Source organism: Calonectris borealis, chromosome 8, assembly GCF_964195595.1.
Source record: "Calonectris borealis chromosome 8, bCalBor7.hap1.2, whole genome shotgun sequence".
In the NCBI taxonomy this organism is placed as follows: domain Eukaryota; kingdom Metazoa; phylum Chordata; class Aves; order Procellariiformes; family Procellariidae; genus Calonectris; species Calonectris borealis.
In genome coordinates, this window is record NC_134319.1 from 31,651,810 (window position 1) to 31,665,118 (window position 13,309).

At 44.9% G+C, this 13,309-nt stretch overlaps 1 protein-coding gene across 2 annotated transcripts in view; it reads right to left on the reverse strand.

The window, feature by feature from the left end:
• Window positions 1-13,309, reverse strand: part of XPR1 (xenotropic and polytropic retrovirus receptor 1) — a 116,918-nt gene that overhangs the window by 15,021 nt on the left and 88,588 nt on the right. For both annotated transcript variants that reach the window (XM_075156806.1, XM_075156807.1), the window contains exons 8-11: window positions 12,594-12,781; window positions 12,175-12,354; window positions 8,080-8,245; window positions 6,215-6,406 (exon numbers count right to left, since the gene is read on the reverse strand). In XM_075156806.1, the coding sequence (XP_075012907.1) occupies window positions 6,215-6,406; window positions 8,080-8,245; window positions 12,175-12,354; window positions 12,594-12,781 (726 nt within the window). The remainder of the gene's footprint in view (window positions 1-6,214; window positions 6,407-8,079; window positions 8,246-12,174; window positions 12,355-12,593; window positions 12,782-13,309) is intronic.

Here is a 13,309-nt window from a genome sequence, read left to right on the forward strand (position 1 = left end):
AAGCATGGGAAGATTTCCCTGTGGGATTTTATGCCTCATTTGTGCTGACGTTCGGGGTGTGGTGGCAGTTCCCGAAATCCCTCTGCCTAACACCTCCTCCTCCCAGGCTCCCTGCCGAGCACAGGCTGCCGTCTCATCTTCCCTTCCCCGCTCACTTACCGCAGGCTGCCAGCAAGCGAGCTCCTGCCAGCACCTCCGCCCCGGCCAGGGTGGTCCTGCCGCAGCCCTGCCGGGGTACTCCTCACCCTTCCCGGTTCCACCCCAAAGCACCATCACCGGGACGGGTGTCTAAGCAATTAGAGGAGCTAACAAGCCGGCGCGGAGAAGCCGGGCTCGCTCAGGGAGCCGCAGAGACCCGCGTCAAAGCTGGGAGGAGGTCAGAGGCCAGGATGGAAATGTTTGCCCATAGCAATGCCTCCAATTCTTCACTAATGACACTGCCGCTGCTCTGATGGAAAGGATCAGAAAGACTGGCTAATGAACATAACTCATTAATGAGGGCCTCCTGGGCATGGGATGACAGGGTTTCAGACAAAAATTCATCCTAGCTCGCAGCAATGTGACAGACATTGCATGTTTTGGCTCCAAATAATCGTCCTGATGGAATTGCCAGGATGCCGAGCTAAGGCAAGCCGTGCGAAAACTGCAAGTATTAAGAAAGAAGCCACTTAATCCCATTACAAAGTTTGTTTTACTTCAAGAGGTCAATCCAAGCACTCTCTAAGACTCTATGATACCTAAAACAAATGATCTGACTTGCCGCAGCACTGACAGCTCTTCCAGTGCTGCGAGAGGGAGAGATGGGAGATCTCATACCAACACAGAAGGGATAAACTAGGGAACAGGATCTCACAAATGCTACTTGCTTCATTCTTTCATGAATTTTTTTTTTTTTAAGTTTTGTACTTTTTTAAAAAAAAATATTTGTACTTGAATTCTGTATGTCCACTTATTTTGCCTTGCCCCACACCCTAAAAATGAAATGACGTTTCTCAGTTGAGGTGTTATAAGCTGCTGCACCAATGTCTGATTTCTGTGAAAGTCATTTTAGTCCCAGTTCTCACATCACCTTGTTCTTGTCTCCTGCTGTAACCATTCAGGTTCACAGCTAATTTTGTTCCACCTACCAACAAATTCACTTCACAGGGGCTGCACTCTGCAGTTTCTAACCAGGTAGCAACAAGGGCTAAGTGACACCACCCACCACCCAGCACTTCAGCCGGCAAAGAGCAGAGCTAAGGTGCAATCCAGGTATCCTCCTGCAGCTCCCACAGCAACAGCTTGATGTTGCCACCACCCTCTCCTCCTTCCCGCCATGCACCATCATCCTCCACCTGGAAGTCATACCCTTCCCCAGCCAAGCTGCGGTGGGACAGACCGTGGGAGAAGCAGCGATCCGTTCCAGCGTGAAGTCGGCTACGCCAGCCGGTATCACCACTGGTAACAGCTGAAGCCGTCGTGATTAATGAGGAGCGGGGAGCAGTTACGAGACCTGGGAATCTTGCACTATATTTTCAAAAAGCAGCACATTTCCCATTCATCTTCATCTTGTCAGACCTGTTCGAACCTCTCTATTAGTAAGGGATGGTCCAACACCTTCCTGCAAAAGCCCATTAATCGAAGGATGGCTCTTGCCTTGACAGTTCACGTCTCTATTCCTTGGCAAAGCAAGGAGTTTCACCGTTTTCTCAAGGCTTTAAAAAACACCAAATTACGCATCACTTCATCCGGAGAAGCTGGTTTCTGAAGCGATAGTGAGAGCACAGACAGAAGCACTACTCTTTAGAGACAGCCCTATTTAGTTAACTTCTGTATTTTTAATTACTGTCAATTTCCTGGCCTGTTTAATGAGAAAGCGCGTGGCAGTTTTATTATCTTAGACCGACCTAAAGGCTCTCCACGGCACTTCCAAGCCGATGACAGCTAGTGTTTAGCAGTCTTATTTGGAGTACCTGGAAAGGGCATGGGAGCAGTATGGAAGAAGAGATGCTTGCTCAAGTTTCCTGGCCACATGGATTAACTTTGGAATAATTCAGAGGTTAATAAATAGCTGGATACTACCCAGACCACAGTGATTTCATTGAATAAGGTGTGTAAATCAAACAGAAAGTGAAAACCTGCATAAACCATCTTTCCTTTCAGTTAAAGGATAAAATCCCACATAGCCAATTTTAACCCAGTACTTGTGCTTAAGCTCAGGAACGCATTTCTGAAAAAAACAAGGTAAACACACAAATGCTTACACTGAAACAGCAAATCCCACAAAACAAGAAAATGACGGAAGAGTACAAAGCACTCGAGAAGCTCAGTTCTTCAAGCACAGAAGCCAGATCTATATTCTGTGTGAGCCAGATATTTTTGATGACACCATGGGGGCAAAAGGCATCAAGGTAAGAGAAAATTGACAGTAGCAAAACCAAGAAGCATCTCATTTTAGAAAGAATGAAGCTGGAATATAAATCATGCATAAAGCTTAAGAAGCGACCGGCACTCAGAGTAGTACAACACAACTCCAGTTGCACTGTTTCTCATAAGAGCCGAACAGCTACATACAACAATCCTTATCTTACAAAGGCTGAACCGGGTCTGAGTGAGGAACGAAACCAAGGCTGGCTATTCTAGGTATGCCAGCATAAACGCAAGTACACTTTATACAAGAGGGGATCCCTGTGGAATGCTACTATAAGCTGGACTGAAGTGGACGCAGCTATACCGGTGCATTTGTCAAGGAAAGCGCATCTGCTTTTGGCAGAGTGAAAACACTGCAAAAAGTAGTTGTGTGTCAATATTCTGCTGCAGACTCGAGCTTAATCATTTGTTTCCCCAACACCACTTAGGTTTCCGTAGGGATTAAATAAGGCAATATAATATTCAGTTGGCTAGCTCTGGGGGAAGGCTGCTCAGTACTGCCAGGGAAATTAAAGCAAGGGTAGGAAAGAGACGGGGGCAGAGGCTTCTGCTCGGCCGTGCTGCGAGCGGGCAGGGACCGGCGGCACGCACTCCAGTTGCTAGGTAGCTTAGAGTTACAGATATGCCTCATTTGCCTGTGCAAACATACCCCGCAGGACTATATTTACAGAACACGGCCTTTGCTTCCCATTCCTTTGAGCGATATAAAAATACTGAGAATTCTTCCTTTGGGAGCTCAGCAACAGTTGCCCTTGGGTTGTTGCCGTGTTTCTGAGCCACGGTGAAGCGGGCAGCTTGAGTCGGCACTTGTCCACGCAACCACTGCCTGCACCGGTCTTATGTTAAGGGGTAGCGTCTCTCACTTCAGCTTCACTAATTCAGGAGATGATAGCTTGGTGTTAACTCTGTAAAACCGGTCTAGTCCCAGGACAACAGGATTGCCAGTTTGAGAGAGAAAAATCTAATAGATCTTACCGGTCCAACATCCCAACTGCAATTAGCAGAGAAAATTGCATTCTGCATCTAAATCAAAAGGAAGAAAAATAAAGAAACAGCTTCTCTAAGGGAAGAAAGAATCAGAATTATGCACTGCCTGAGCAATACGAATTATTAAACAGTGGTATTTTGGGGAAACTGAGATACTGGTCAAGAGCCCCCAGTATACTGTGTTACTGGGGGGATCCTTCGCTACAGCAGGTTTGGAGAAGGGAGTACTACGAATGACTAGAAGCAGCATACATCACTTAAACATAATAAGGTAGCATTTGAACATTTCTTTAGTTCAAGTTGTTTTCCAACAAGCATACCAAAACATAGCACAACAATGCCGTAAGCGCACTCTGTATGAATTATCTGGCTTTCAACACCAGCAAACCCCCCCAGCCGCACTGTCCATCTTCACACAGCTGGCAGACGCAAGCTAAAAACCTACAGAGCAGCTACAAATTATTCAATGTTCAAATCAGGGGAGGAAGACAAGCCTTTCCAGAGGGCTGAGACGTCCCCAGGGCTCCCAAGAGGAGAACAGGCGCTGGTGTACATTACCTGACCTACTAAGAAAAGGCCACCAACTACCCTCTTGTCCTGGCAGCCAAAAGCTGTCATTCCAGAGGTGTAAGTCAGAGGCTTGCAAACACAGGCATGAAAGACCGTTTAAATAAAACTCTTGTTACCACAGCAATTAACGCGTTCGTTACTTACTGCAATTTAGAGCAGTAAGGATCTTTACCAATTTGACACTTGGTTTGGGCAGTGCTTGCTTTCTTAATAGCAAGGAGCTAGCCCCCAACAGATGTTTTTATAGGTAAGAGATTGGTGTTTGTCTCTGCTACCCTTAGGCAGACACAGAGGAGTGGGCGAGTAGTGCATCTATTTTCAACAGTAACATCATAACAACTTGATGATAGACCATCTGATTCCAAGTTCAAAAAGAACTGGGAATATATGTAAAGCACGTAGATAGAATTGGATTCTTAACAGGTACAGCATATTAGAAAGTGCATTTATGGCAGAATGGGAATAGGCCTACAGGGCTGAGAAGACACACCAAGGTCTTTAGGCAGTCCTCTGAAAAAATCGCTACAAGCCCAGACACTGGGCACAAAATCTGTGCTAACGTATAATTTCCAAAGGCCCACGAAGCTTCCAAATTTTTTTGTACAATACCAACAACTACGTGCTATTGACTCCCACTAACAAAACCGGACAGACAAAAGCTGGGAGTCACAAACATCTCTCAGCAACTGGAACGAGCCCCATGCCTGGCTCATAAACACCTCGTTACAACCCACTCCCTGCCAGACTTGAAGAGCAGACAACAGTTATGTATGGCAGCAACGAGAACAAGGGTCAGCGGTACTGGCACAGATGCAAACTTCAAGGGGAGTAGAAACGGAGTAGAAACAGGTCAAATTCTTCAACGGGACATTTTGACAGATGTTGGTTTTCCTCCTGCTTCCAAACCTACCCCAACCTTCCCACAGAAGGCTCTGCCAGAGTGTCGTCCCCCCCACGGGAAAGAGAAGCATTAGTCAGCCTCCCCAAAGCAGGCACTTTTATATATGTATATAAAAGCACATGTTTATAAAAGCATATAAGCAGTGACTATAGCCAGGCAATCTGTATTTGTCTCATCTCGGGGTTTGGCAGCGGTGACTAACTGGACTGCAGGGCTGGAACTGAAGAGCTGCAGAATGTCACTGAGCAAACAAGTTAAAATGGGAACAAGCTCCGGGGACACAGCAGCGGGGAGGAGACGCACGGAGGGGCCAGGCGCTCCATCCACCACTGATGCTCCCACACCAGGTTTGCGGGCACCTCCGGATACAGAGCGCCCGACCTCCAGCCTTCAGCCAGCTCGCACCCGTGCGCTTCTCTGCCGTTAAAATGCAAGGCTTGACAAACATTATCGGTGTGACTTCAGGCCCAGCTACGTCAAAACAGCCATTTCTTGGCCACAGGAAGGTTTCTAATAACCCTGCCACCCCTCCAAAGAACCATGTTAACTAGAAGCATGCCTTGAACACTTCTCCCTGCCCCACCACAATCATATTTCAGGATAAGTAATTGCTCACGAGCGTGTGTGGTTGCTAATTTCTGGAGATATAAAAGGCAGATATTTTCAAATAAAAGAATACAGCTTTTAGGACTTCAGAACAATGAAAGGCAGGGCGACTGCCTGAAGTGCAGAAACTAAAAGCTTTTTCCTTCAGAACAAGAGCAGAATTGAGTAATTGTCGTTTCCAGGGAGATGGGGAACTTGAGGGATCAGAGCTCAATCTGCAGTTAAATGGATTGGAAAAAACTCCCTACCAGCTGCAGAAAAAAACATGGGTAAAAACACACAGGAAAATTCAGAGAGGGCATTTTCCCGGCACTGTGCACATCTCCTGTGTTCAGGAATGATGGACCGACTTTATTCAGATGATCCAGGTTAGCTATTCACGAACGCCAAGGGAGAAGCATTTCCTGTATTATCCCTTTCCTCATACATCTCCCATTCAACCTTCCTTCACAGCAAAAACTGACAGGTATTTCAGTTTTCTCCTTTTCAGAGAGAAACGTGGAAATTCTCTCTCACACTCCTGAAGCGCAGTTCTAAGCAGACCATGTATGCAAAAAATACCTAAAAGATGATCTTAACATACTCTCTGCAAGCCAGGCAGGCCTTTGCCTTTCCACTGAGATGTTTCACAGGTGCCAAAAGACAAAAGTTCGTGCTTCAATGGAATGCCAAATTCTGAGCTTCTCCCATATAAAAAGCAAATCCCATGACTTGCAAAGGATTTTCCAAAATAACCAATACCTTTGTGAGTGCTGTAGAGGGCTGCAAATGTCACCACGAAGAAGGTGGTGGAATATTTTCCAGCGTTAACCAGATGAAAGGCCCGTTTGTTATCTCGGTAACGGCGCAGGCACTGGATGAATCGCAACCAAGCAGGGATGCACTGGACAACTGCTCTCACTCCGTAGGAGTAGCTGTAACAAATCTGATTATCTGCAAGACAAAAGTTTCAGGGACACAGAGTCAGTAAGTTTAAGAATTCCTATCGTCTTCTTTTCTGTAAGAGTAATATCACTTGGCACGCAAGTAATTCCCCATCGATGTCTCGTACTTAGGCACACAGACGTATGCACACACACATATCCCGAACAGCGAGAAGCTCATCACCAGAAAGTATCCTGAAGCCCTTTACTCCTTCTCGGAGGTATTCAGGTGACATGACATCAATAACATCCAGACAGATCATCATCTAACTCTTTCACTGCTGCCAGTACAATTAACATGCAAGAAGATTAGAAAGAATCTGTTTTTAAATTTATTTTGTGCTGTTGGCAGCACTGTGAGTAATCAAATTAAGGATGGAATTACAAAAGGCCTTCGACACTGAATTTTTGTGCATAAATGGGAGAGCATTTCCAAACTCTGCAGGACAGCTGAAAAAGGCTACTTTGCCTAAGATGTCCTTGACCCATTTTTCTTGTATATCATAATAGGAAAAAACATATTTCAGTATGTGTTTGGGCTTTTTTTGTTCTTTTTTTTTTTAAAAAAAAAAGCGAACAACTGGGGTGAGACGCAACTATACCAGCATGACACTGTGTCACACCCCTGATGTTTGAAAGCCGCCTTCTTATTGATGAAATGACCAGGAAAACCCCAGCTTTGCCTGGAACCTCCAAGCATGCCATATTCTTATGCTGTCTCGCTCAGCACATCTAAACCAAACACTCCACTGACTAACAAACATTTCTTTCTTATTCAGACTAATGGAGACAAGTTATTAGCTGATATTTATCCCAAAGCACTGTGCTATCATTCCACTGTTTGGATTGTACGAGGACAAGTTGTTATCCCCTCAGTTGCTTTATTTATTTTATTTTTAATAAATATAGTTACTTGCAACAGTCTTAAAGGGAAGAGAAAGATCCGACAGATTGGAAGAACAAAGTGAACACTTATGCTTATTGAAGCATACTGCAAATTCTTTCAGCAAGTGTCAAAACCATCAGACAACACGATTTGCCAGCAGTCACTGCTTGAAATGGAAAGACAACAGCTCGATCCAGGAGGAGACAGGTACCATTTTGCCACTGGGAAGGCCAAAGTCAAAATTCATATGCCAACTCTGCGGCTCTTCTGGCTAGAAAGGAGAGAAGAGGCAGAGCACGCACAACCCTGGCGTCACAGCATCAACTCTAACTGAAGAAGGGGTGGCACTAACAAGCTCTGAGGAAGTTTCTCCATCCTCTCTTGCTTGAGGGTACTGCAACGGAGCCTGTAAGAAGCAGGCTACAGCACAGAAAATTGTGGTTACCAAGCTCATGCAACAGGAACAGGCTAAAAGCAAATACATGGTTAAACCACTATGAAATAAAAAAACAATGCCAGGAAAATGGATTTCTCTTTCCAATCAACAAGTGCTGTGTCTAAATTCTGGGATGTATATTCAAGTCAGGCCAAATGACTGGATTAGGAAATGAACACTGATGTGAAATTCCATTTCTCTGGCTGGAAGTAAGAAAGGGGAGAATCTCTCTAATGCTGTGTTTACAAGAAATGCCAATTATTTTAGTTTCCTATGTCACTGGCAGCCCTCTTCAAAACAGATGGATGATTACGAAGTTGCCCGGCTCAGAGTTGCGCATGGCTCGTCAGCATTACTCTACCTGTATTTGCCAGAAGTCCAGCATTGTCCTCCCACTGAACCTCAAAGCTGTAGAAGCAGATCATGTATTCCAGATCCATGAGTATCACAACCAGGCTGTTGAGCTGATCAGCCAGCCAGAAATCTGCGAAGCCTACCTTGTGGAAGGGAGCAGTGAACACTCGAAACTGTCAGGAAAAAAAGGAATAATTCATGACATAGTGTCAAAGACATCTAAATGCAGTGGCAGGACATCACAGCATTGAACAAATATGGAAATAACAAGAAATGCTTGAAGATTTATTGCTGACCTTTCGCTCCTGCTGACAAAAAAAGATAACCATCTCCTCACTTTTAGTACAAATAACATTCCTGCTTCCCTCCTCCTGTATGCAACTATTCATGTCCCCCACCCTTTTTGGTTTTTTCCTGGCAGAAGAGCCCAGTCTCCTCCAACCAAGCTCTTTCCCAGAAACTCCCTGTCTCCGTGCAAGAGCTATACAAGCTCTGTTTCTCCCGTTGCTCCTCAGTTTGATCAGCACTTTCTTTCAGGCATTTATGTCATGTCTATTGACATGTTCCACACTTACCTTCTCCCTCACACTTAATGTAATTTAGGTTACAGACCCTCAGCATGGCCATTAGTCTGACCCTGGCTCGGTTTACTTAACACATTCGCTGTTCTTTGGTGTTAGGAGTTGTAAGAGTGAAGATTGTTACTGCTGTATCTCGCAAGCCCTTTAGCAGGGAAAGAGTTAAAGAAAGGGCAGAGGAAATCCTATTGCCTGTCAATTAGACTCCCTCTCAATCCCAGTCCACTTTCCCTCTAAGCCTTAACAGCAGTTTTGCTACTTTCAAACCAGACAGTTTTCATGGTCCATTACCTTTGATTACAACTCTCTCTACCCAGTTAGTTATAGGTACTAACGGCCAATTTCTCAAAGAGACAGCACCAGCACCATCCTGTAGTTCAGAGATTTATGAACCTTTAAATTAATGAAAGCACAGGCTAACACTGATCTTTTATATTGCTCTCCTTATTAACCTAAGGGGGACGGGGTTACAGAAACCTGGGAAAGGACTGACACATTCCCATCAGCTTGTAATGCCAATTTAAAGCTCTGGTCCTAAATTTCAAAGCCAAATAGGGGATTAAGACTTAGTGGCATTAAACAGCAGATATGGATCTTGACCCAGAAAGCACTGTGCTCACGTAGGACGGCACCTATTACAAAGGCTCGAACAGGGCCAGCCGTTGGGAGGTCTGTCCTCGGTCAAAGCAGTCCAGCTGCAGAACAGCTTCTGCAGAGGTCAGAGAAGCCACACCAGCCTTCCTTTTCTAAAGGTCCTTCCTCCATTTTACCAACACTCCCTGATACTATCTTTACCTGTTTCCTCATAGACCTTTTTTTTTCTGGAAAGAAAGACTAACTAAACCAAAAGAAACGTGAAAACAGCTTTACAGATAGATCTCCCTGAAAAAAGAAGAAATGTTGTTATTTAATTTAGGGAGAGACACTTAGGCACTGCCAAATGACAGCATAAAACTTTTAAAAGAGTAGAAGCTTTCCCCCTAAAGGTTACAGCAGACGAGGAGTCAGCAGATATGTCCACGACACCGGTATCTCAGTCAACTGTCCTCAAGAACCTGAGCTGCTGTTGGAACCCTCCTAACCCCACACGTCAGGCTCTGTGGTTTCCGACTGCTGCTGCACGCTGCCCAGGCGCAGCTGGAGCTGCCGCCCAGCTACCAGAGGGTGCTGGCGGCAGAGGGCACTGCCTGCTGGCAGGTACCGCTGGAACTCCTCACTTCCCAGCTGAGAAGGGTCTGCAACATCCTCCAGTGAAGACGGACCGCAAGAATAAAGTCATAAAAAACCAAAAGCTGGAGTTGAACCTCAGGTTCAAGTAATCGGTTGCAATTATATATCAACAGTTCCACAATCCAAGCACAGACTTTCTGGTGCTGATTACTGCAGTTTTAGTAAGTGCCGAGACAGTAGAGATTTGAGCTGGAGCTAAACACTTCCTAGATTTTCACCTCTCACAGACAGGCTCCGTGCAGTTGTTTCGCCATTTCGGTGCCCTGCAGAGAGCGTGGGCATGCAGACGCTGTGCTATCCCCTCTGCTCGGATCCGATTCCTCCCGGCGAGCTGCTCTCCTCTGCCTACACAAGTGCACTCGTGGGCTTCTCATCCGACAGCGATAGGGCAAGGAAGGACCCCACGTAGGCGAGAAAGAAGAGCCTGGCGTGGGAATTAAACTTACTACAGGCTAAATAACTTTCTTCATTCAGAGGAAGATCAATTCAGGTGCAACCTGCGGACCCTCAGGGATTATCAAAAGAGATCCCACTCATGAATACCAACAAGCAGTTGGTGATGATCACAGATGGATGCAGTAAGCCTAGATCCATCAGGAAATGCTAAAACACACTAAAGTATGCTCCCGATTTGGTTCTAAAAAAATTGAAGGTGCCAGGAATGCCCTACTACACCCGATACATCAGACTTCATTTTGGCTGGAAATGAAACATATCAAGCACGCGAAGAAAAATGCTCACCAAACCAAAATTTGTGTGAGCAGCACAGTTCTAAGAATTGCGCTATTTAAACCTCCTTTCACCCAAATAGCTGCTGGCGACTGCACGGAGAAATAAAATACATCCAGCCGGCCAATTACATATGATAAAAATTAGAAAAGCCTAACAGTTACTCTTTATGTGGTTTGTCTGGCCTCTTTTCTCCCCTTCCCCCTTCCGCGTAACACACAGTCAGATGTACTGTGTCATTTTCCACCATTAAGGTGATCTTGCATTTTGATGAAGCTTTTTTCCCCAGGAGACCTTGGGATGAATTGGCCTGTGCATGCTCGAAGATATGTCTGTATCGCAGACTGCAGCGTAGTCTAGAGATAGCTGGGATAGAGCAGGTACTGGAAACTAAGAGCTCTGTGAAGACTGAGAATCTTACTCTGTTAAGACATTAAGGTAAATTAGCACAGATACTGCTCGCATGGTTAGAGCGCTTCCAATGCTTCCCCTAGCACCAAAGGACTGCAGTAAGACTAATGAGGCTTGGGACTAAAGATACATCTATGAGAGATGGCTGAATGCTGGAAGGCAAAAAAGGAAGAAACTGAAATAGTAGTAAACTAGCAAAGCAAATAACAGAGGTAAGCACACAGAGGTTAAATAGCTGGGTGCATACCTGCATGCACACGCTTGAAGCATGATTCTATGTTTCATCTTTGTCATGTTCTAGATAAAGCTAATTGTTTTAATTGGCATTAAAATGATTCTACGAATAACATCAGCCAGCCAAGCCCTCTTCTGCCCGATGCTCTCAGAGCAGTTCCAGCAAGAATAAGGTATCACGGGAACCATCTTGATTAAAGTCAATTTAAAAGGGCATACAGGGTAGAGATGAACATGTGAAACAGCCATTTGGAAAGAAGCTGATGAGCCATCCAACAAGTTTAAAAACTCTTCTTTTGGAGCTCCCATCCATAGCTGGAACACTGAAGTAGCACGCATATTTACATTCCATTTACCAGATTTATCTTACCAGGAAAAGAGAAGCGGGGTCAAAAATAAATAGTTCTGTTTGAGACCATAAAAAGATTTGCTGAGAAAAAAAAACCCACCTATGAACAAAATTTCACAAGCAGTAACCTTTGCAAAGGTTCCCTCTCCACCAGTGAACCCTCTCAACGTTGGCACTCTCCCAGTTTGGGCTGAGGAGCATCCATGCAGCCTTGCCTTAGAGCACTGTAACCCTAATCAAACTGTTCCGCTACATTCAAGAACAAACAAGCAAAGACATCTGAGTGTTTCTGTATGCGCAAAAGTATGTATACAGCTGTCTATAGGAAGATTAACAAGCAGCTACCTGCAATACGAATGATAGATTGGTGCAGACAAGCAGAAGTTGCTTCTGTAAACCATGCTCAACAACCATTTGCAGTCAATTCCTTATCAGGTCTGCTCCAAGAATACACAGTGGTATAAGCATCCCTCTTTCCTGAAGATTAGTGACGCTTGTATATACTTAACTGCTACTGCTCAGCTACAGCATTTTTTAACATTTATTTATTTAAATCAGGTTCAAGACTTACCAATAGTTTGAGCAGCCAAAAACGGGACTTGTAATATAAGGTTTTGGTAGGGTTGATGAGAAAAAGCAACATGAAGCCGTACAAGATGAGTGGATTCACCTGCATAGGGATGTAGGTGAATTTACCATATATACATGCCAGCAGGCTCAGGCACCACAAAACCCCCAGGAAACCAGCAATCTACAGAAAGACAGAAAAAATACACAGATGAAAACACACCTTATGAAAATACAGCCCCAAAACCTACAATGAATTCTCATTATAAGAAAAGGGAGAGCAGTGCTCAATCCTGTAATCTAATCAGACTTCAGCAACTTCCTCTTCTAATTGTGTTAAAACTCCTTGCCAGGAAACGGTGCAGGATTTATCCTCCCGATATACTGCACAGCTCAACCACTCCTACAATCTATTCTGTTTACCTCAAAGAGATGTTGATGGGACAAGTTGCTGCGGGGATTGAGTTCGAAGATGAGGACGTGATTCACTCCAGCCTGTCTCCAGCCATACGTGTTGATACCCAGGAGAAAGAGGAATTCTATCAGGAGAAAGCCACCTCGATAGATTCTCACCAGTGGCCACACATTTGGTCCATCTATAAAAGCCACACCTAGCAAAGACAAAAATGAAACGACCTTAGTGATAGCACAAGCCATGCCACGAAGCAAAGCTGCGCTCCGCTGCTTTACGCTGGCTCTCCAATGCTCGGCTGTACCCCGCGAAAACAGGGTACGCTCGTACGCACCTGCGTACTGCAGCAAGTGGAGGACTTTTTGCCTAGCCTGTCAGAGGATTTAGGAGTATTCTGGGGAAAATTCACTCTCCAGCTGGTGTAGTCGGGTCATTAGCAGCATCTTAAGTCCCTTGTCTCGCACTACAGGCACAAGGGACAGCACTAGCATAAATTGTGACTATATGCACTTAAACGTTCTGGTTTACTGGAGATGAAATCCCAACAGACAGACACACGAATACTTCAGCTCCCCACAAAACCAAGAAGCACCATTTACAGCATTTAAAACAATGCTAAACCGCGCCTAATCACTGAACTCAATACAACTGTAATGTAATACATATTCATAACTAGCAATATAATTTCTAGCCGCACCCAAACAGAAAACCCAACATACTGGAAGGC